Source organism: Cyrtonyx montezumae, unplaced genomic scaffold, assembly GCF_038088225.1.
Source record: "Cyrtonyx montezumae isolate F1298 unplaced genomic scaffold, pur_monq_1.0 scaffold_2, whole genome shotgun sequence".
NCBI classification, from domain to species: Eukaryota; Metazoa; Chordata; class Aves; order Galliformes; family Odontophoridae; genus Cyrtonyx; species Cyrtonyx montezumae.
In genome coordinates, this window is record NW_027071936.1 from 39,501,192 (window position 1) to 39,522,509 (window position 21,318).

The following is a 21,318-nucleotide window of genomic DNA, read 5'->3' on the forward strand; positions in this document are numbered from 1 at the left end:
AGCGAACGTTTAAACTTTTAAAACAATTGTTTCCCTGTATTTTTATCATCTTCCTAGCAAACTGGTGTTTAAAATTGTAAAGTGTTTTTTCCCCCTATATTTCAGTCATCGTCATCATCCTCATCCTCAAATTCTTCCTCTTCTTCCATGCTTTCTTGGGCTTTTTGTTCCTGTGCAGCCTTGAAAGCCAGCTCCTCTTCCACCGTGGGGTCTGTGGCCTCCGAGATCTCCGGCCCATCAGGGTACTCGGGCTGCACGGGTGAAGGAAGTGCAGGTGTGTGGTTTCCCAGACTGTATTTGTGCCCCCAGCCAAAGTAGATATTGCCGAATTTCCTGAGGAAAATAAGTGAAAGGTCACACAATATCCCCGCAGCAAAATATCAGTGGCAATAACTGTCATGGTTTTATGATTTTTGGTACTGGTATTCCACATGATAACATCATGTAGTGCATTTAGAGTTAAAGAGTTAATGCTCCAGCTCCGTGGATCATCGATAGTTCCAGGTATACCTGTCTCAGAAGAGAAGAACTCCATTCCCCAGAGCACTTTGCGATGCTTTGCGTTCTTAACGTGTTTACGCTCAGAGGGAAAGATAAAAACTGTCTGCGATCACGGGACGCTCTCTTTCCTTTGGGATCGACTCAGCAGTGGCTGCTCGCTGCCGTCCGCCTTCAGCGTTAGCGTAAGGCCTTCGGTTTATGGGACACTCTCTCTTGCTCATTTTATTTGATTTATTAGCTTTAATTCCAATTACATTGTATTATATTGTGTTATTTTGCTTTCCGATATCTTATTTAGTAAATTAGCTTTCCTCCTCAGATCGTTGCCGCTGTTTTGTTTCTAGGCCCATCTCCCTTTTCCCTTTCCCCCTTCCCCTTTCCTGGGGCGTGGGTCTGTGGGTCCCCCGCACCAATTGTCACGGAACCGGGCCGAACCTGCCCGTAAACCGGTGACATTTTTGGCGCCCAACGTGGGGCAAAAACAGCTGCCTTAGCCGAGCAGAGACATACTTTTAGAACGAATCTCTCTTTGCTCTCAGAGAAAGCTTCGTTAGGAAGCTTATCTGTACTGCAGGTGCTGTACGGCAAAACACGACCTTGAAGTCTGGGCGTACTGCCAGTTGTCCCGGGATATTTGTAAACTTTTTGGGTACTGCCAGCTAGTTTTAGTAAAGAAAAAAAAAGGAAAAAAATGCTTTCTCTTTTTAAACTGGTCTTAAAGGGACTGCATTTCATCGGTTTTTCCCTTGTAATGCTCAGAACGTACTGGGACTTAATTAAGTTTGCCAGTCTGATCCACGGAGCTTGGTCTCTATATGATAAACTAAAACCACTGATGGACATACCTTCCTGGCTTTTGTATATGATGTGGCATTCAGTTCCGAAGGGAGTAACTCCAAATGAAGTTGCTAACTCTATGGAACTTGTGATTTTTAAACTGACTCCTGGCCTCTCCTTTGAATTCATTATGCGTTTTCTGAATGCCCATCCAATGCTTGTTATGACTGTGGTATCAGTCTCCCTGAATGTACTTTTACTCAGTATTTGTATTTATAATATTTTGAGAAAACCCTCCCCAGAGCCAGAGAATACTGACTGGCAGGGAGTTTGGAGGGACTTAGGAGAGACTTTAGAGAAACGGGCGTCACCGGTGTCATGGAACTTTTCTCCTGAACACCTGCAAGATCCTGAGAACTTAAGCAGATATTTGAGACAGGGATGTTGTGGCTCAAACAGATCTGAGGAGGCCTAAATTATTTGGGGTCTGGCTTATGCTTACCGGGCCTTATTCAATACTATCCCAGAGAGGCATAGAGTTTTTGAAATAGAGCGAGAGAGTCTCCGAGCTGAAAGGGATAGTCTCCTGATCCAGAAAGAGAGTCTTTTAGCTGACAATCAGACTCTCCAGTCCAATCGAGACGCCCTCCAATCCGAGCGAGACGCCCTCCAGACCGAGAAAAACACCCTCCAGACTGAGAGACGCCCTCCAGACTGAGAGAGACACCCTCCAGACTCAACAAGAAGCTCTCCAATCCAGCGTGGACGCCCTCCAGACCGAGAGAGATGCCCTCCAGACTGAGAAAGACACCCTCCAGTCTCAACAAGAAGCCCTCCAGACCAAGAGAGGCGCCCTCCAACCTGAAAGAGACACCCTCCAGTTTGAGCGAGACACCCTCCTGTCTGAACGGTACTCCTTCAGAACTGAGCGAGGTACCTACCAGCCACAATAGCCCCTGCCCCCCAGCCAGGTGGGGGAAAGGAATAATAGAGTGTATTGGACTGTGTGGATTCGATGGCCTGGCACATCAAAACCACAAAAATATAAGGCACTGGTGGACACTGGTGCACAGTGCACTCTAATGCCCTCGAGTCACCAAGGGACAGACTTAATCTATATTTCTGTCACCGGTTTACGGGCAGGTTCGGCCCGGTACCGTGACAATTGGTGCGGGGGACCCACAGACCCACGCCCCAGGAAAGGGGAAGGGGGAAAGGGAAAAGGGAGATGGGCCTAGAAAAAAAAGGTTTTCTCAAAATATTATAAATACAAAACTGACTCTCAGGTTTCCTTACTCTGCTGTGCGCATAGTTGCTGTGGTGTAGGTTCACTATAGCAGGTATGTTTACAAGAAGCCATCTCTTTAACTAACATAAGTTGATGAATTCACTGATCCAGATCTGAAACCCACCAGCGCAACAAAGATATTGACCTGTTAGAACAGGTCCAGAGGACAGCCGCAAAAGTGACGAGGGCTGGAACACATCTGCAGAGGAAGGCTGAGGGAGCTGAGGTGGTTCACCCTGGAGAAGGCTCCAGGGAGATCTAACTGCAGCTTTTCAGTACTTAAAGGGGGCCTATAAGAAAGATGGGCAGAGACCTTTTACAAGGGCATGTAACAGTGCAATAAGGAATAATAGTTTTTAACTAATAGGGTAGATTTTGATTTGATACAAGGAAGAAATTCTTCACTCTGAGGTGGCGTGGCACTGGAACAAGCTGTGCAGAGAGGCTGTGGCTGCTTCATGCCTGGAGATGTTCAAAGCCAGGCTGGATAGGGCTTTTGGCGCCTGGTATAGTGGAAGATATCTTTGCCCATGGTAGTTGGAAATGAGTGATCTTTAGAGGTCCCTTCCGACCCAAATCATTCTGTGATTCTATACCTTCCACTTAAAAATCTCCCAGTGCTAAAACAGTGAGTGCTACACTTTGTCATATTGTAGTGTGACTCCAGCTTTACTTTAGTAACACAGATCTATTTTGGACACCAATTCTGGTGTCTATTTAAAAGCTCCCATTGGTAGTTAACTGTACTGTGTACAGTGGAAACTAATGAAACTAAGATCCACAGATTTAAGACATTTCTGTAAAAAGCATTGCAGACTCTGGAACACGGGTTTTAAGTTGAGGACATGTTTTAAATATGAACTGGATGTTTACACTCAATAGCTTTATGCTAGCATTTACAACGGTTCTAAATTTTCGCTCTTGAACACACACTGTTACTGCTAAGCTGCCTTTTCCAATCTCAGGATTAGTTACAATTCAGTCAGTAAATTTATGATAAACCAAATCTTACTTCAATAGATATGCATGTGTAGAGTGTGTGGAATTTGTGTTGTAACTATGTTGACTGACTACTCACATGCCACATGCAAAGGCACATGCTCCAGGCCATCGGTTCGACCGAAGGATTGCAACAGCATATTGAGGGGTCAGCTTTGTAGAAACTGAAGCTGTCCAAGCAGGGATGTTTTGAATTCCTGGAGACAATCAAACACACACACTGTGAATAAATTGGCTTAAGAGCCACTACATTTAAGACTGAGCTACAAGACTGCCACAGAATTCAAGCAATGATTATGTTGAGATGCGTTACTACATTAGACAATCTTAGTCATAAGCAGTAAATATAACACCGTCTTCAGATAGGTAGTTTGGATGCATGGGAAGGTATCACAGATGCTAGCAGCCACATTCAGAAAATACCGTGCTCCTGAAATGCAGTAGTAGTACACTGCTGTCAGAGATTCTTTTGTCAAAGATTGCTTAACGCTGATGGACATACTGAATATGTATTTCATCCTGATCAAAGATTGCTGCAATAATATGCTACAGAATATGAATTCTCAATTCTATATCTATGCACATGCATGCATATTTATTTACATGTGCACACACTTTTTTAGTCTATAAAGGTGATGGAAAAATAGCTGTATTTCATATGTGAGCTGTCTTGAACTTGCAGTAGCCTGACATGTCTGAGAAATTTTTTCTCTTTATTCTCAGCAAGACCATTAAACTAGAAAACACAGTGATTACAGTTTTAATATCAATACCGGTAACCATTCTGCACATGATTTATTTTGTAAAAGAACAGTGGCAAACTACATAATTCCACAAAGCACCGGAAGCCTATCACTTTGAATGTTTACTGCCTAAATGCTGACACTTCCAGAGACTTTTCTATCAAAAACTGTATTCCCTGAAGAATACCTTCATCTTCGGAGAGTGGAGTGAGAAGAGGAGGTCCTACTTCTTGCTGTAGTTCATCTGGCACCTCATCTTTCTCCTCCTCCTCTTCACCTTCTTCCTCAGTTTTTTGTAAGGGGTTAAACCAAACACAGCGACCCTATAATCAACAAGTTAGAATCATAAACATATGCAAAAATCAGTAAAATAATGTTTGCCAGTTTAAATAACTGGTTCAGGCACATGCCCACTCAAGAGGGAGTGGGGGAGAAAAGAAAGAATATATGTTCCACAATTGGGATACTGTAGGCAGACTGTTGTATCGTGATCCCTGATGTGCTCTCTTTCATTCCTTATCTCTGCTTACCATTTGAGAATAATCTCATGGCTCTGTCATCAGCTTTCTGCTATTTCGTTGTATTCAGTTATTTTAACAAATGTATGGTAACTGTTGAATCGTGGTCTGAACCTCTGAACCTGAGGTGTGCACTGAGTCAGCTGCAGAAGCACAGGTGAAGGCAGTGTACCTGTGTGACTGGAAGGGGTGAAATCTGGCTCCACCTCTCCCAGACCCCATTTAAGGGCTGACCTCCACTGGGGAAGGTCTCTTGTTGGAGATCCCTTCACTGTGGAGCTATTGGCAAGCTCTGACCTTCTGCAAAAGGTGAGCCTCTCTTTATTTAGTCGCTGTCTGCTTATCATCCAGATAAGCTTAGCAAAATATATCCTCCATCTCATTATTTTCTGTGAATAGTATTCTTTTGGGTCATTCACCCTACAACAATCTGCACTGATGATGATAGATGCTGGACTTCAGCAAAAAGACGTAATTCCTACACTTAGTGACTGGGTTTGTGTCTTAAGCATGCATTTGTTTCAGTCTTCATCTTGTGAAGGGGTAATAACTTGCTGCTGGCTTCTGCTGATTACAGCCATACTGGCGTTAGCCATCTTCTTTGCCGGGCACAGAGTGTGAAGGTACATGAAACATCCTTTCCTCCACACCTGAGCTCAAGTCCAAAAAGGCTTGCGAATTCTGTGTGCAAATTCATGCCTATCTCCATCTGTCTTGTTCAGACCTGTATATTTCAGCTCAACCCTTAGAGAACACAGAAGGCACAAGAAACACCATTACGTGACACGAGCTTTTATACCCAATTGTCCTTATATTCAGAATGAATGAAAGCAGCTCCAGAAGATGAGAAGCTAGTACTACAAAGTGAATGGTATCTGAGGTCAGTGTGACCTTTGTGAGCACATACCTGGTTCAAAATACTCGGTACGTGGTGTACCCATGTAGAGAGAGACTCCACCATTTCAAATGCAGAAAGAGGTTCAAATTCAGGGTTTTCTTCACAGTCACCTCTTCCTCCTCCCCCTTCCTCGTCTTCATCTCCTTCTTCCTCCGTAAACCGGTAATACCCAAGTGGACTGACATGGGTTCCTGCTGAGATTCGAGCTATCTGTGCACGTAGGTAATTGGCCTCGTTTCCAGGGAAAGGAGGGAAGCTCACAACAGGAGCATCGAGCCTACCAGTGAAAAACTTCTTGATTTTCCTGGCACAGACAATCTGTGCTGGTGTCACTGGAGGCAACTTCACCCAGGGTTTGCCTGGCTCATTACAAACAAAGTAGACATATTTATTAGTCCCAGTTCCATTTTCTTCTTTTGGAATGACAGGTGGGGGCTTATAGGTAGACTTTAGTGGTTCATCTTTTTCTTTCTCTTCATCTTCAACCTCATTCATTCTTTTCTCTCCTTCAACCATAACTTCTTCCTCTTCTGTTTCTTCTTCCTCTTCCTCTTCCCCTTCGTGGTACTGTACTTCAGCTATAATATAGTTCATCTCACGGCCCAAAATTCTGCCCCAGAAGCGACAGGTCTGGATTGGCTGAGCACTAACAAGTTTTTTAAGGGCAAGAAATATGAGATAGGTCTCATCTCTGCTCAAGCCAATTCCACCCTGTTCAAAATAAAAGGCTGTTTCCATCACGTTAGGAAGAGGAGTCTCTCCCTAATAAACAAAATCATGAGTTAGAGATGAAGAAAAATAGAAGTATCTACTTAAAAGATTGAACAAGACATCCACTGAAAGTCATACTTCACTCCCTTAATTTGCAGGCATCTTTCACTATCATTTAGAAAAATTAAAAATGCCTCAATAAGGATAATGAAGAATACAGATAACTCCAGCTTTTAGAATACAAGATCTCAAATTTCAAACTCACTATTAACTACTGCAAAATAAGGAAGGTCAGAATTCTCACAGGATCTTCAAAAGTCGTCATTGCTAGTTCACGTCTACTATATAAGAGGCTTTGATAGCCAGAAACAAAAGCACTGTTTCCATGTGTTTGTGAAAGATGCGTTTGTGTTGAATAATATGTATTTTATATATTTAGACACCAAGTCAACACTATTTATTTGAAATTATTGTCGTTCTTTTGAATACCTTGTCATAAAGCTCCCTGTATTACTTAACAGGGAATTTCTTAAGGCTAGTATGAAATACTGGCCCCCGCTCTTACCGAAGTCAGTAATGCAGGGTAGGGAATTTAGGGGAAATAGTGCTGGTTTCACATGGAATTTGTCAGTTTCTTACAAGTCTCTTAGGTCAAAGCAAGATAGCATGAGTGTGAAAAACTAAAAATTCCTTTCTGGAACACTGCACTTTTCTCCATTTTTTTCTTTTATCGTTGCATATGATATATTGTTACTGTAAAATGAGTAACAGGCTATGGTAAAGATGCAGAAATATGTATTCAGTTGTTAGGATGTGTATTCTATGATGGCAATTCATTTGAATATATAGTGATAACTTCATAGGAAAATCGATATTTGTTATCTTAATTTTCCTTATTTTATTTTATTTTTTTTAACAAGAATTCCCTTAACTTTTCTTTGGCTGCAGTTGCTCCAGTAGGTAAGCAACTGACTACTGAAAATTTCCCTCTTTAATGAAGTGGCTTTTTTGTTTCCGTAATTCTTCCTTTTTATTGTAACCATGTATTTTTTTCTAGTTGGGGAGGAAGGACTGGAACCACAGTTGAAGCTGGGAGAATCACAAATTCTTCATTCTGTACTTTACAGTAGAAGCTGTGTGCAATATTTAAAAAATGGTCTAGAATAAATCCAGACTTATGGTCACTTTAGGTGAAGAAAAGTCAGGTTTGGGTAAAGGATTTGGAGGGAATATTCCAGCTTGAACTGGCGTATGAGAGGTAGATGTTCTAGAGATGATGAGTGGAAACTATGATTTTAAAAGCTTAGGATATTAGACTTCCTACAGGATCAAAATTCCCAGTGAAGTAAGTAACCAGCTGTGTTTTCTTCACAGCTAAACACAGGAGCAGCTTAACTATGAAGAGTTATGTGCTACTGCAGTTGCAATTATTTCATGTGATCATGAGAGGCAATACTATGAGAGAGACCGTAACATCTTCCCTTTTTCCTTTCCCTTCCTGCCATCCTGCCACCCATCTCTCCAGTATATTTGGTATCTACTTTTTTTTCTAATAACTACTCACCATCTCTTCTCGTTCTTCATCTCCTTCTCCATCTGTCTTGAGGAACAAGTTTCTGCGCATTTCTGCAGAGTCAAATGATGGAAGAACCTCATGTTCATCTCGAAGAGTATCCATTTTTTTCTGAAACTGAGCTGCCTTCACATCCTTGCTAATGTTCTCAAATATGTCTACTGGATTTGTGGGCTGTTCATCCAGGATCTTTGTTAGCACATTAACAAGATGATCGTACCTATCATAAATAAAGATGTAATCGGTCTACTATACAAAACACTTATGTTAGATTCTTAATTACTTTTGGGGATTTGGAGAAATAATTGGAATAGCTAGATGAAAAAGGGACATGGAGAACTGCAGGAAGTTAGACCTGAAACTTGCCTGTTTGTACTGTCCAATCTTCTATTTTTTGCTTATGCCGCACCTGACTCAGGAGCTATAGGAGAATTTAAACCTAGTCTCATTCAAATCAAGTTCCCTTTGTACTACATAATTCCCCCTGGGAATTTTGTTCCTGAAAGGTGGTGGACACACAAGTATAACATAGTGATGAGATACTGCATTTGTAACGTATTCTGCTGTTCTGTACCCTCTGCTACCCCTTCCCTTCTTAACATATCCCTTTGCCCTTTCACCTACACTTCTTTCATTTCTACTCCCTTCCCCTTTCACTTTTGCTCCTTTTTCAGACTTACAAGTTCAGGCCAGATGTTATGCTGCTCTTCAGCAAATAGGCTTTTGCATTCTGAAACGCCAGCATTCGGTGTTCAGGATCTGGTGTTTGATCATCGTATGGACCGTAGCCTGGCTGATATAGTCCATAGCCTGGTTCGTGTGGCAAGTAAGGTCCATGCTCGTGTTCATAAGCTTGGTAGTGATCGTCTTTGCTGTATGACTGATAAGCGCCTCTTGGTTCCCGAGTTCCTAGTGGGTACGTCTGATACATGCTAACCTCCTGTGCCTGATAAGATTCTTGTCCTAGTGTGTGCATCTGACTGAAGTTTATTTCTGGTACATCTTGCTCATAAGAGGCTTCTTCTGTTCCCTGTGGGTGTGAGAAATATTGAACAGGGGTCAGTGAACGATGTGGTGCTTGACCTGACGCATCAGCCTGGCCAGTAGTCCCAAGGTAGGGGTCCTGGTGTGGTACCCGTGACTGATGGCCAAGCTTTCCCAGCCCTCCTGGCTAATCAAACCCAGGCCATACCTCCTGGTACTCAGAAGCAGCTCCCGGTTCTAGCAGCTGAGGTCGGTAAGGCTCTCCTCCGGGTTCAGAGCCCTCAGAAGGCAGCTGCTCAGGGCCCTCCTGGGGCTGCTGAGGGCTCTGCTCGGGTTCCCAGCTAGGCTCGGCCATGACCAGGCTCCTCAGCCCCGCTCGCCTCCGAGGTGAGGTGGCGCGGCAGCTGTTGCTAGGGGCAGCCGTTGCTAGGGGCAGCCGCGGCCGGAAGGGGTGGGACGGCTCTGTGACAGAGGCGGCTCTAATAGTAGACGGCTGTGTGACACAGGCGGCTCTAATACTAGACGGCTGTGTGACAGGCGGGGTGAAGCTTGTCTTCCTTGCTGCACTCTGTGAAGCGGCGGCTCTGAGGTTAGGCCCATGGAAGCAGTAGAGCTTCCCGCCGAGGGTTAACTGGACAAAGAGAGTTAACTCTCTTTGCCACCCTCAGCGCTCCGTGTCTGGCGCGTTTATGGTATGGGAGTCTCTCACGGCTTCGGCTGAGAGTGAAAAAATAGACCTTCCAAAGCTTAACTTTACCCTCAGTAAGTTTGCAGATGACACAAAGTTGGGAGGATGTGTCAAACTGCCTGAGGGTAGGGAGGCCCTTCAGAGGGATTTGGATAGGCTGAATAGCTGGGCTGAGCAAAATGGGATGAGGTTCAATAAGACCAAGTGCCGGGTCCTGCACTTTGGCCACAATAACCCCATGCAATGCTATAGGCTTGGGGCAGAATGAAGAATGTAGAGAGGAAAAGGACCTGGGGGTGTTGGTTGATGCTCGGCTCAACATGAGCCGGCAGTGTGCCCAGGTGGCCAAGAAGGCCAACAGCATCCTGGCCTGTATTAGAAATAGTGTAGCCAGCAGGAGCAGGGAGGTGATCATCCCCCTGTACTCAGCTCTGGTACGGCCGCACCTCGAGTACTGTGTTCAGTTTTGGGCCCCTCACTACAAGAAGGACATTGAGGCCCTGGAGCGTGTTCAGAGAAGGGCAACAAAACTGGTGAGGGGTCTGGAGCACAAGTCTTATGAGGAGCGGCTGAGGGAGCTGGGATTGTTCAGTCTGGAGAAGAGGAGGCTCAGAGGAGACCTTATTGCGCTCTACCACTTCCTGAAGGGGGGTTGTGGTGAAGAGGGGGTGGGCCTCTTCTCCCTGATAAATAACGACAGGACAAGAGGGAATGGCCACAAGTTGCGCCGGGGAAGATTTAGATTAGACCTGAGGAAGCATTTCTTTTCTGAAAGAGTGGTCAGGCACTGGAATGGCCTGCCTAGGGAGGTGGTTGAGGCACCATCCCTAGCGCTGTTCAAGAAGCGTTTAGATGAGGTGCTAAAGGATTTAATTTAGTAGTTGGGTAGAGATAGTGATAGGAGGATGGTTGGACTAGATGATCTTATAGGTCCTTTCCAACCTTATGAACTTATGAACTTAATTTTGATTACAAAAAACAGACACATGGTGTTCCTTTGCCCCCACTGTATGCAGTAGATAATGCTGTTTAGTCTGCTGCATTTTAGTAGGGATATGTCATACCATTGCAATTTGGTATAAAGATGTTTGTTTGTTTTACATACTGTAAAATCTGATGAATATTTAAAAAAAAAATGCCTTTGCAGATCCAGGGAAAAGCAGATATAAACAAAACTGGAACGAAGGTGTACTGACAGAAGAGGTAAAAGAGAATCCTCGCATCGTGTCCCTATGATTCCAGAAAGTAAAGCAGTGTCGTGAAAATACTAATTCCACTGGGTCTCAGCGTGTGGAGGTTTCGCTTTTGACCTTCAGGTCTTTTTAAGTAACGTGGCCACACTTATTGCGTTGCAGGTGCACCTGCAGGGCTCACCCAATAGCTGTAGAGGGCGCTGCAGCACTGCGAATTACTGGTGCGTTACTTCTGTATTTCTTATCTGGAGGAAAAACTTTAATTCACTTTTATAAAATGTATCAAATTATCTGTATACGTGTGATGTTCTGTGAGGCACCTGCTCAAGAGAGGACAAAAACTTCAGTTTTTCAATTTCCTTTAGCAAAAAAATAAAATAAAATACTTGGACCACCTGCACTGTGCCACGATGTTAGTCTTTGTGTTCATATAGGTTATAAAGTATACTACAGAATCAGAGTACCACAGTTTATCAGTGTGCTGCTTTATCAACATGTCATCGTCTCTCATTGATGTGAAAAAGCAGCAAATGAATGTGTATAATATTGCTGCAGAATCTCACTCAGATGAACGCTATCAGCAGTACATGTTAATTAGCTGAAATGTTACTAAAGTATTTATGAATGTTTTCTCTTTCCTAAGGATATATACTAATGGTTTGTATTCCATTTGCTGTGATCAGATATCGGTGGTCTCTCTTGTGTTATGAATTCAAGCCACTTATTCAATAACACTTTTTTTTATATATTCCTATTTCACACAGGTATCTTTCTGTGCTCTGTTCAACTCTAAGCAAGCATTTTTTGACTGAGCTGGAATACCCAGTTTCAGGGCCCGCATGTGTCTTCCCTGAATAATATTTCCACCTGATACTACAGATAAGTAGCACCTGTAACTACTTGGTGGTTTCTGCGTAGGGGGCAAGGCAGGTTTAATTGAACTCCACCCTGTACCCAGGAGCTGGTGCTCATGCTTTCTGTGCAGCTTGTTCCTATGAGCGGCCGTCTGGGCCGGTCCCTTGCTTTTGCATGCAATTGCAGTAGCAAATCCCACCTAAATTCAGTAAAGGCCTCTTAGCGCACCGTTAACAGCGTTAATATGATCCTGTTATTAGGAAGGAGGCGGGGACAGCGGTTGCTGCGCGTGGTCGCTGCGGGGTGCGGAGGCAGAAGGGGGACTGCCCGCCGTCCCCAGGCAACCGCTACCAACAGAGGGCGGGCACTGCCCGCGGCTTGGGCGTGGTGGCGTCGGTTCCGGCGAATAGGGCCGCTCGGTACCCAGCGGGACCAGGCGGTCCGGTGGCACTACCGCTGCGGTGGGAGGCGTGCTTTGTGCCGGGCTTGCTTAGCGTGGGTATCCTGAGCTTTGGGTAGTGCTCGTGCCTCGCGTGGTGGCGGTACCGAGCCTTACCGCTGGTCCCCCGGCCGACGATCTTCGATTCGGCTGTTTTTCACTCTGAGAATCGGTCCCCTGCCCATCCTGCTCTCTGCTGAAGTCCTCCTGTTCCTTGGACTTCTTGTCCAGGCGTTTCCCCTTCTGTCAGTCCTCAGCAAGGATGACGTTGGGGAAAAAAACCTTCACTATAAATGATTTGTAATAAAACCAAGAAGAAATTGGAAATATTCACAATAACCGGGTGTTGGGCTGCTGTGAGAGGGCTTCTGAAATTCCACTTCTGTGTTTTATCCCTGGCTTGTCCGTGCAGTTTCCTTCTGTAGTGTTAATTGAAAGTGGCTGAGCTTTGCTGCTAAAGATAGTCCCCAGGCTGAGGAAGGAGGCTGCTGGCATGTTTACTGCTGGCTCTTAATGCTCTTAATTCAGTGAGTTGCACCAGCTCTACTATAAATGCCTTTTATTTTTTCTCCACTTCTGTTTTGAATTTGTATCAGAAATAAAGTATAACGGTGTCCAAATTCTACATAGTCCATTTACCCTTTAAGCATGAAAATTGTCCATCTTGTGGCAGATGAGTTTCCTCAGATTATGTTAGTGCTAATAGTTTTAATTGAAACCGCTTGCATTTTACTTAAAACTTTTTTCTTTGTTTATAGGTGTTGACTACTTACAGAGTGTCAGTAGAACGAATACACAAAGATACTTCTACCTTTTAGTGTGTTACACTGTCACTCAGCCATGCCTTCAGAAGGCAAAAGTGATATGGAGAGGATTGGCCTCTTCAGTGAAATGAGCTATGTTACTATTGGAGATAAATATCAATCAAATTATATGCGTAAGTGTGTTTAATTTTAATCACCATGTAACAATACAGACTCCTTTTAGTATCCACCTTTTTCCTGGGCTTGTGTAAAATAATTCTGTTATTTATGTCCTGCTTTTTTTTTTTTTTTTGAAAACATTCTCCTTTTCTTTTTTTTTTTCTGGGCAATCTCATGCACAGGAGTGAAGGAGTGAAACCAGAATAGGAAAAAAAAGCACTATATTAAAAATAATGACAGTGTAATTCTCAGAAAGAAAAAGCCTGCTGAAAGAACGCAGAAGTAAATTGTTGCAGTCAGTAAGATGGCAGAATTGACCCTCAGTAGTTATTTGGAAGTGAAAAACGCAAACAAATCCTCTCCGTACGGGTGTGTTTGCTGTGATGTTCTGTCAGTGGCAAGTGTGCCTGACAGAACCCTGGCTGACTCACTAGCTTATTGCTTCTACCACACTAAGCTGCTGGGGACTCAAAACCCAGTGGGGGACATTGAAGCTGGTCAACGTGGTCTGTAATTGGAAAGAGAGACTGATACTCCCTGATGCATTATTCATACTATATAAATAGGCATCAGCTTTAGCTCTGAATTGTAGTGTGGAGTAACTTATTGCTCTCCATTTCCTCTAAAGCAAATACAGGGATTGGAAAACAAAAACTGTGCTGTGAATGCCTTCTCTTAGTGTTGTCTTTTACACACAGTGTACGTTATATAAATCATACATTATACGTTTGATATACAAGTGAAATGCTCTGCAGGACATTCTTTGTGCCACCCAGCCATTCAGATCCAGATCTTAGTTTTTAATGCAGTCTACGAGAAGCACTAACTTTGAATGTTTTTTTTTTTTACCATTCTTACTTTTTTAAAGGCCATTTTAATGAAACTGCAAGCAAGAACAAACAGATGCTATCTGAGGGGAGCAAATCATTGTCAGCTCTTCAGGCAGGTTATTTTGACCCTCAGTTTAAGAGGATTTTCGAGGGTGAAGCCTACTCAAACCCTGTGCAACTAAGGCGACGTCACAGATTGGCAGAATCAAAGAAAAATTTGGGCAAAGCTTTCATTCCCAGTAATGGACATAAACTGCCGTAAGTCTTGTGAAGCTATTTTAAATTGACCTTCTTTTGTTCTGTACACTAAACATAGTTTCCTCAGATGATTTCTTATAAAATCTGTAACAGGAGTACAGTATTGTTGTTTTACATGATGTGATTTCAGTACTGAAATGTAGAGATTTACTTTCCTTTTACTCCATCTTTTTACTCCATTTACTTTCCTTTGGTGACAAGGCAGAATGATAACTAATCTTTACAACTTCCAGCCATACCTGAGAAAAAAAATCTTTCAGACCAGTATATTGCATTACCTGCTGCTTCAATGTATAGCAAGAGTACATTACTTCTCTCTGTAAACTAGTGATAGAGACTGGCCTTTTGCCATCAAGCAAGTTTATTTAGCCTATTCCTCTGTATAACTGTGAATCAGTCTGTGCTTATATTACTTCACCTTACTGGTACAAAATTGAAACAACCTCTGTTAAGCCTATTTATAATAAGATTCCTTAGCACTTCACTTCCATCTTGTTTCTTTTGTGTCTGTAACAGTGGATCTGGTATGGATTGCTTTTTACCTCTTGAGATGATACTTGTTTGGCTTTTCTGCATACTAACGTTTTACCACAGTAAATACGGAAAGCTTGAAATATTTGCAAAGAACCAATTAATGTGTTCATTTGCTGTTTTTAGATGTGGACTGGGCAGCTATTACGGAACCATAGGAGGTCCAATTGCATACTTCAGTGCACAACTGAAAGCCAGAGAAAGATACGTTCCTCCTGGAAAGAATTTTTATACTAGTCCAGGAAAAAAAGGAACTGGATATGGGTAACTTCACAACATCACTTCTTTCAGTCTTTTATTACATATTTTTTGAGTTTTGAGCATCTAACTAATCTATTTTCTTTTTACAGTTATGCAAATCTTACCATAGGTGAACAATATCCACATGAAGCAGATGGCTATGAATTAGAAAAAATAATTGCAAGGGTAAAAAAAGATAAAATCTTTACTATGTATTAGTCATATTATTTGTTAGAATTTACACAGACTTTTTGTTCACTGCAGTGTTTTCTTCAGCTCAAAATAACAATACTCATTTGTAAGGTGGAGGGAGGAAAACAAATTAATCGTTATATCATAAAAACAAAGATTTACTTATTGTTTTTTATTTTTTCAAGACAACCAAAAGTATCCCATACAAGTTCCAGCAATCAAAATTTGGCCTTAATTTTTTTTTTTTGTGGAGCCCTTAAGCAACAACTGCAGTAATTACCAAACAATGCAAACAGCAAAGAACAATAAGAATTCTTCTGCGTTGTCAGAAATGAGACTAATGTGCTAGATGCCTTACCAAAATATCCACACAAACTGAAACAAAAAACTGTTCATTTTTATCATGTAAGCTCACAAAACTAAGGAAGCTCCTATCTTTCCTTGCACTGAACTTAGTTTTCTTATACATTTTTATTACATGTGAGAAATTACTAAATTGGTCTATAGTAAGAATAAGATTAGAAAATGCAGAGTCAAACCTGTATTATTTTAAAATGGAATCTAGGAAGAATAGTCAACACCTCCCATGGTACAAAGAGCCAATTAATAGAGAAATTCAACTTAGAAAAGCTGGGAAATGTAGAGGTGAGTGCTCCGAACTGTGAATTTGTATGCTGCTGGGATGCATGCCAGCAGAATTTTCAAGTATGAAGGTACACAAGTATGCCCAAGATACAGGTATACAATACAGTTAGGCACATCTTAGATGGACAGTGACAAATTACATTTTCCTACCATACTACTGTAACAATTATGCTTCCTGGTCAGTGTCTGTGTGTGTTCCATTATACACAGTGGCTATTTCAAAGCCTTGATCAAATGAACAAAGACAGAGGGAACATTTTTCAAGAATGAATTTAAATGTTTTCAATATTTTGGTTAGAAGAATGAAATACAGTTGCAAAGCTCAAGATTCTTCATTTGAATTAATTTATTTTACAGAAAGCACGTGAGGAACACAAACGTTTGGTTAAAGGAGGGCCTTTCAAGACAAATATGTACCCCCTGGAGTATTTTGATATTAATCCCTATTTTAATGACAAACCTTTGCCACCTGTGAAACCACCTCCAGAGAAGCGAATTGTACAACCTTTCAAACCAAGTTCACCTGCTAAAAAGGTTAGTTTATCTTAAAGCTACTGGAAACAATGGATAAATATGCAGATATTTTGGGCTAAAAGCTTTTCTTACAGTACGTAAGTTAGAAAGCAATGTTTGCTATTCACTGTTAAAAATACAAGAGAGATTTTACCTTTTACCTTGAGCCAATGCTCCCTGATAACCAGTTTCAAATAACCTAAAAAGTCTTTAAAATCTGCATAGTGCTGTTAACATTCAGTTAATTGGCTGGATAGGCAATGATAAATGCACGAAGTGGAATGACTGTCTTACCGTAAATGAGAGTAAGAAAGGATTAGCAAAACAGAATGCTTTTCTATTTTGGATTGTCTGTCAGTCTCTCATAGCATATTTGAACCTGTACAGATATCTAAAAATTCTTTGAGGTGTCATGGGAATAGAGAGCTGGAAGGAGCAAAAAATGTGAGAAAGGCTGTAGGAGTTAACTTGGGAGCTAGTAGCAGACACAAATGTGGAGTCAGCTTTAGAATTTCTGATTCTGATTACTGATTCTTCAGTATTTAGGAAAAGGGGAGGAGGTGGATGGGAATGAAAAGATGGGGGAGGAACCCAGGGGACCTAAGAAATGAGGCTTGGTATTAATGTCAAGAAACATAGAGCAACTGAAACAAGTGAACTGTATTACTTATTAAAATCCAAATGGGTATTTTTGTGTTCCATAAAACATTCCTTTTTAATGTATTTTTTTTTTCTGAGATTAAATGCTAAGTTAATACCATTCACCTTAGGCTGAATCTTATTTTTAGGTTGAAATGGTCATCAAATATTGATGCATACATTTCACTCTCTCAGATGACTCCAAATACCTAGTATAGTAACACCCTTTAATTTGCCACTTTTCTTCATTTTGGTGTGCCATTGTCAGCCACTTAATATGATATTCTGCTGATTTTATGATTATTCTGTCCTTCACCCTTGACTTATTTGACTGATACTGATTCATCTGACAAGATTATAGCAGTGAAAATGTAACTGTTCAGAAAGACTGCAAGAATGCCCGCACATAAAGAATTATGCTGGGTGTCCATCCTCACAGATGAGATCCTTCAGGATGGCAATATGTTCTGAAAAGCCAGCACATTATCTCACTGATGATGCTGGTGAACTTGTTCCTGGCTCTTGACACTGCATGTTGCCATTCAATATATAAATGGTGTACTTTACAAAGTAATGCATAAACTCCCTCTTTACTATACAAATGCAATTGCTACACCTACACTGGATATGGAGGCTCACAAGTGAACTAATAGTGACATAGGAATTCTTTTTTTTTTACCACAGCATAGGTCACTTTAGCGAGTTATGGTTATGCTTTTTGTCATGTTTTTAAAATCCTTTGCTCAAAATCCAGACTTACAAAGAACATTTTAAACCATGAATTCATCTAATTAATCACTAAATTTTCCCTAAAATTTCCAATACAAGTTTAAGTAACATTGTTTTTTTTTTTTAACTGGAATATAATGGAGTTTGCTATTCAGTATTCTTGTCTGCTTTTGCATGAAAAAACATGTAATAAAATCCAATTATATGTAGATTGGCACTTTGAAAGGTTACTTATTTATTTTTTCAGTCAGGAGGCATGAAAGGAGGCACATTTGATCCTTATCCAAGCCATTCTGCTGACCCTTATATAATACAAAAACCCACATCTGTCCTATCCAGTAGAGAACGAAAGGTTTTTCATCCTCCTCCCGGACCAAAAAGCAGACCTGTTACAAGTATAATAACTTTAAATGTCATGAGGTAAGCCATATTAAGTTCATGTTTCATGTGTGCTGTCTACCAACATTCTTCTGCACAACTGCTTCCTTTCTCTCAATTATTCAGTTAATTTAGAATTAATTACTGTCAAAAGGATAAGAAGTGTGTATGAAAACTTTCAAAATTTATTTCTACTGTTCTGTAAATTTGGGTTACTGTAAAAGGCTGTATATATCCTAAATACCTTCAAAATCCAGCGATGTAATTACCGTTGAATAAAAATATTTTCAAGTATATTTTGTGGTTTAATAAATGTAAAAAAAAAAAGATCAGGAACGCACCTGTTAAAAAAAAATTAAATTTAGTTTTGTTTTCCTCTATGTTTATGGAATAAAATTGGCTCCAGGAATCATTCAAAGTTTCAATTTGTATTGACAAGGCCAAAACAGAAGTTACATTTTACAAGTTACATTTACAAGTTTAATTGATTGAATGGGAAGTATCTTTTTTGTACATCAGAAAGCGTGGTAACTACCAACGCTGATGTAAGAAAGTACAACTTTCCATGTTTCCACTGTTGTTTTTAAACTAGTGAAAGTGGAAAAAGAATACCATACTGGCTGGGCAGCCAGAATCACTGTATTGTTCGTATTATTGTTTTGTCAGAGTAAAAATTTGTGTTCCCAAATGAAATACTTTTGGGGAAAAAAAAAGTTTTAGAATTGATAGGGAATGGCTGATTATGAAGTATTACCATGTGCTCGCAGAAACTGTTATGATGGACTCATTACAAATATTTGTAAGGAGAAAATTTTCATATTTGCAAGAGAAAGTTCCACAGACAGAAATTGAAACCACTTCTTCAAATTCTCTTGCTACTGTTTGTGTCCTAATAATTTTAAATGATATACTAATTTTTGCTTCATTATTCCTAGAAATGAGAATTGTGAACAGCATTTATTTTAAGTATGAATGTTATAGCTTGGAGAGTTTAAGAAATGTGGTAAAATATTTTTCAAAAATCATCAGCTTCCCTGCTGGATTACAATTTTTATGCACTTTCCAGTGGAAATCTTATCTTCTGGTACTTTTATTGTAATCCTACAATTGGATTTGTGAGTTAAAAATTCTTGCTCTCACTTGGAGTTCTGTATAAAGTCATTTAGTCTAATTACAGGAATGGGTGTAACAGTTTTTTATTTTTACAAATACTTTCCTATTCTGTAGAGTGATATTCTAAAACTCTACTAAGTTTTTTTTTATTTACATTTCAGATCAATAAATGGAAAGAACTACAAGACTGCATGTACATCTTTTTAGATAAAAATGGTGAAATGAAGGCTATGCTTTTAAGACTCTTAACAGAATGGTTGTTAATCAGCCATCAGAACAAATAAAAATGTGAAAAGTGAAATTCAAGTACATAAGGCAATCTACTTTGTTTAATTATTGAGAATGCAAAATTTTGCAATTTTTTACAGATACACATATATTATACACACGTACTTGGTTGTAAAGCTACAATAAATAATTTAATATACTGTATTCAGTAAGTTGAAGGGTGAATAAATCTTACTGCTTCACAAGGCTTCTGATATGTACTTTTTACAGAACATGCTTCCTATTGAGTAATTTAGGTTCAAATTCACAAAGTATTGCTGTGGAAGAAAATGTGCATCTTTCAAAGACTACCAGTGTATATATTAGCCAAATAAGTCTGCTCACAGTGAAAGTACGGTAATTGTTTCCCTTTAGTAGAATTATAATTTGTAGTTTATTTCAGCAATACTTTGTGTAAGAACTGTCTTAAAGACTTTCAGTTATGATAACATTCTTAAAATGTCCAAAATAACCACTGTGAGCCTGGGTGAATATCTCTATTTACCACCATCTATTTTACACTCTTCCTCTGTTTCCTGACAACTCTGCTGCCACATTCTCCATGAGCAGCTCTGTTTCCCACTATGTACACGCAAATATCTTAACCGAATGTAATCTTTCAAAGAAATTTCTTCTAGGATGGAACTATGATCCTAACTTTTATGATTTTTTTATTTTATTGTCTAAGAAATATGTTCATTTAACCCCCCCCCAGCATTTATATTTCTAAACTATTTCTTGAAGATGTTTATTCTTTAAAAATGCTTACTGCTGTTTTCAGGATAAGGTGTTTTTTTTTTCTCTTATTAATAAATTCTAGACTAGGTCTCACATTTCCTAACATCAAAGAAAATAGTTGTTGGACAGCTCTTCCACCATTTATTAAGGCATAAACCCCCTTGCTTTTACATCAAGAGGACACTACAATATTTTAAAATACTAATTTGTAATAATTTTGAAGTTTTTTACAAAGACCTGTGACAGAATTCCTTTTTTTTAAACACATTGTATTCAATAATGGCATTGGTGCTGGCTTTAGGTACTGGTTTTATGCAGGTTATCAGGACTATATGTCATATTTTTCACTTGTGAACTCTGCAGATTCAGATATCTCCTAGATAGTTTGGACTGCACTGTACTTCTTTCTAACTGCTGTTCTATTGTAGTACAGCTGATGAAGACTGCTCTGAAGTTTCTCCTTGCTTTTCCTTCCACCTCTTCAGTTCTTGTATTTTCATCTGTATTTCAGATATCTTTTCATTCCCTAGCAAAATGGGGAAATGATATTAAAATGTGTATGGCACTTTACTAAAAAACAAACAAAAAAATCCCAACAGCAAATAATAAACACAGCACAAAACAAAGCTTTTTATAGCTATTCTGTAACTATTAACATGTTATCAAAACATTCTGAAAATGCTGAAATTCCTGTTTGAGCTTATAAGTTTCTAAGTCAGTAAAAGGGTAAAAACATGAAAGTAGCTTGTGTAGATTACACGTAGATCAGATTTAGAATTCTTCAAAGGCATATGTAAATGTAGGTTAAATTTTATTTAAGACTTACTGCAAAGTAACATGTGAAATGTGGCATGTACTAAACTGTTCAGCTAAAAGGCTCATAAGATTCCCTTCTGAGTCTGAAATCCTTGGGACAGAACTCAATCTCCTGTCAACTGTCAAAGTTTAATCACATTTCTATACACTACTTATGTTGTGTAAGAATCTGCTCTTGTAAATCTGTAAAATTCAGCCAACTATCAATAAAAGCAGACAGTCTTGAGAACATTATCAAAAAATATTGAGAAGACTGTAAATGGTTTAACAAACAAAAGATAGTTACTGTGAATTGAAAGTCATACCTTGTGAAAGGTAATCCAAAGCTGTGTAGTTAGA

The 21,318-nt window shown here is 40.1% G+C and overlaps 2 protein-coding genes across 2 annotated transcripts; one reads left to right on the top strand and one right to left on the bottom strand.

The window, feature by feature from the left end:
* Positions 1 to 97: 97 nt before the first annotated feature.
* LOC136048465 (radial spoke head protein 6 homolog A-like) lies at positions 98 to 9,347 on the bottom strand. The gene is made up of 7 exons (XM_065736114.1): positions 9,201 to 9,347; positions 8,689 to 9,038; positions 8,000 to 8,228; positions 5,734 to 6,486; positions 4,496 to 4,631; positions 3,645 to 3,762; positions 98 to 333 (listed from the first exon to the last, which is right to left on the bottom strand). The coding sequence occupies exons 1-7, from the start codon at positions 9,345 to 9,347 to the stop codon at positions 102 to 104; spliced, it is 1,965 nt and encodes a 654-aa protein (XP_065592186.1). The 3' UTR covers positions 98 to 101.
* A 3,660-nt stretch (positions 9,348 to 13,007) lies between these two features.
* On the top strand, positions 13,008 to 18,091 carry CFAP96 (cilia and flagella associated protein 96). The gene is made up of 6 exons (XM_065736116.1): positions 13,008 to 13,104; positions 13,959 to 14,178; positions 14,836 to 14,973; positions 15,060 to 15,135; positions 16,144 to 16,320; positions 17,915 to 18,091. Exons 1-6 carry the CDS (start codon positions 13,008 to 13,010, stop codon positions 18,089 to 18,091), a joined length of 885 nt encoding a protein of 294 aa, XP_065592188.1.
* The last annotated feature ends 3,227 nt before the right edge of the window (positions 18,092 to 21,318 follow it).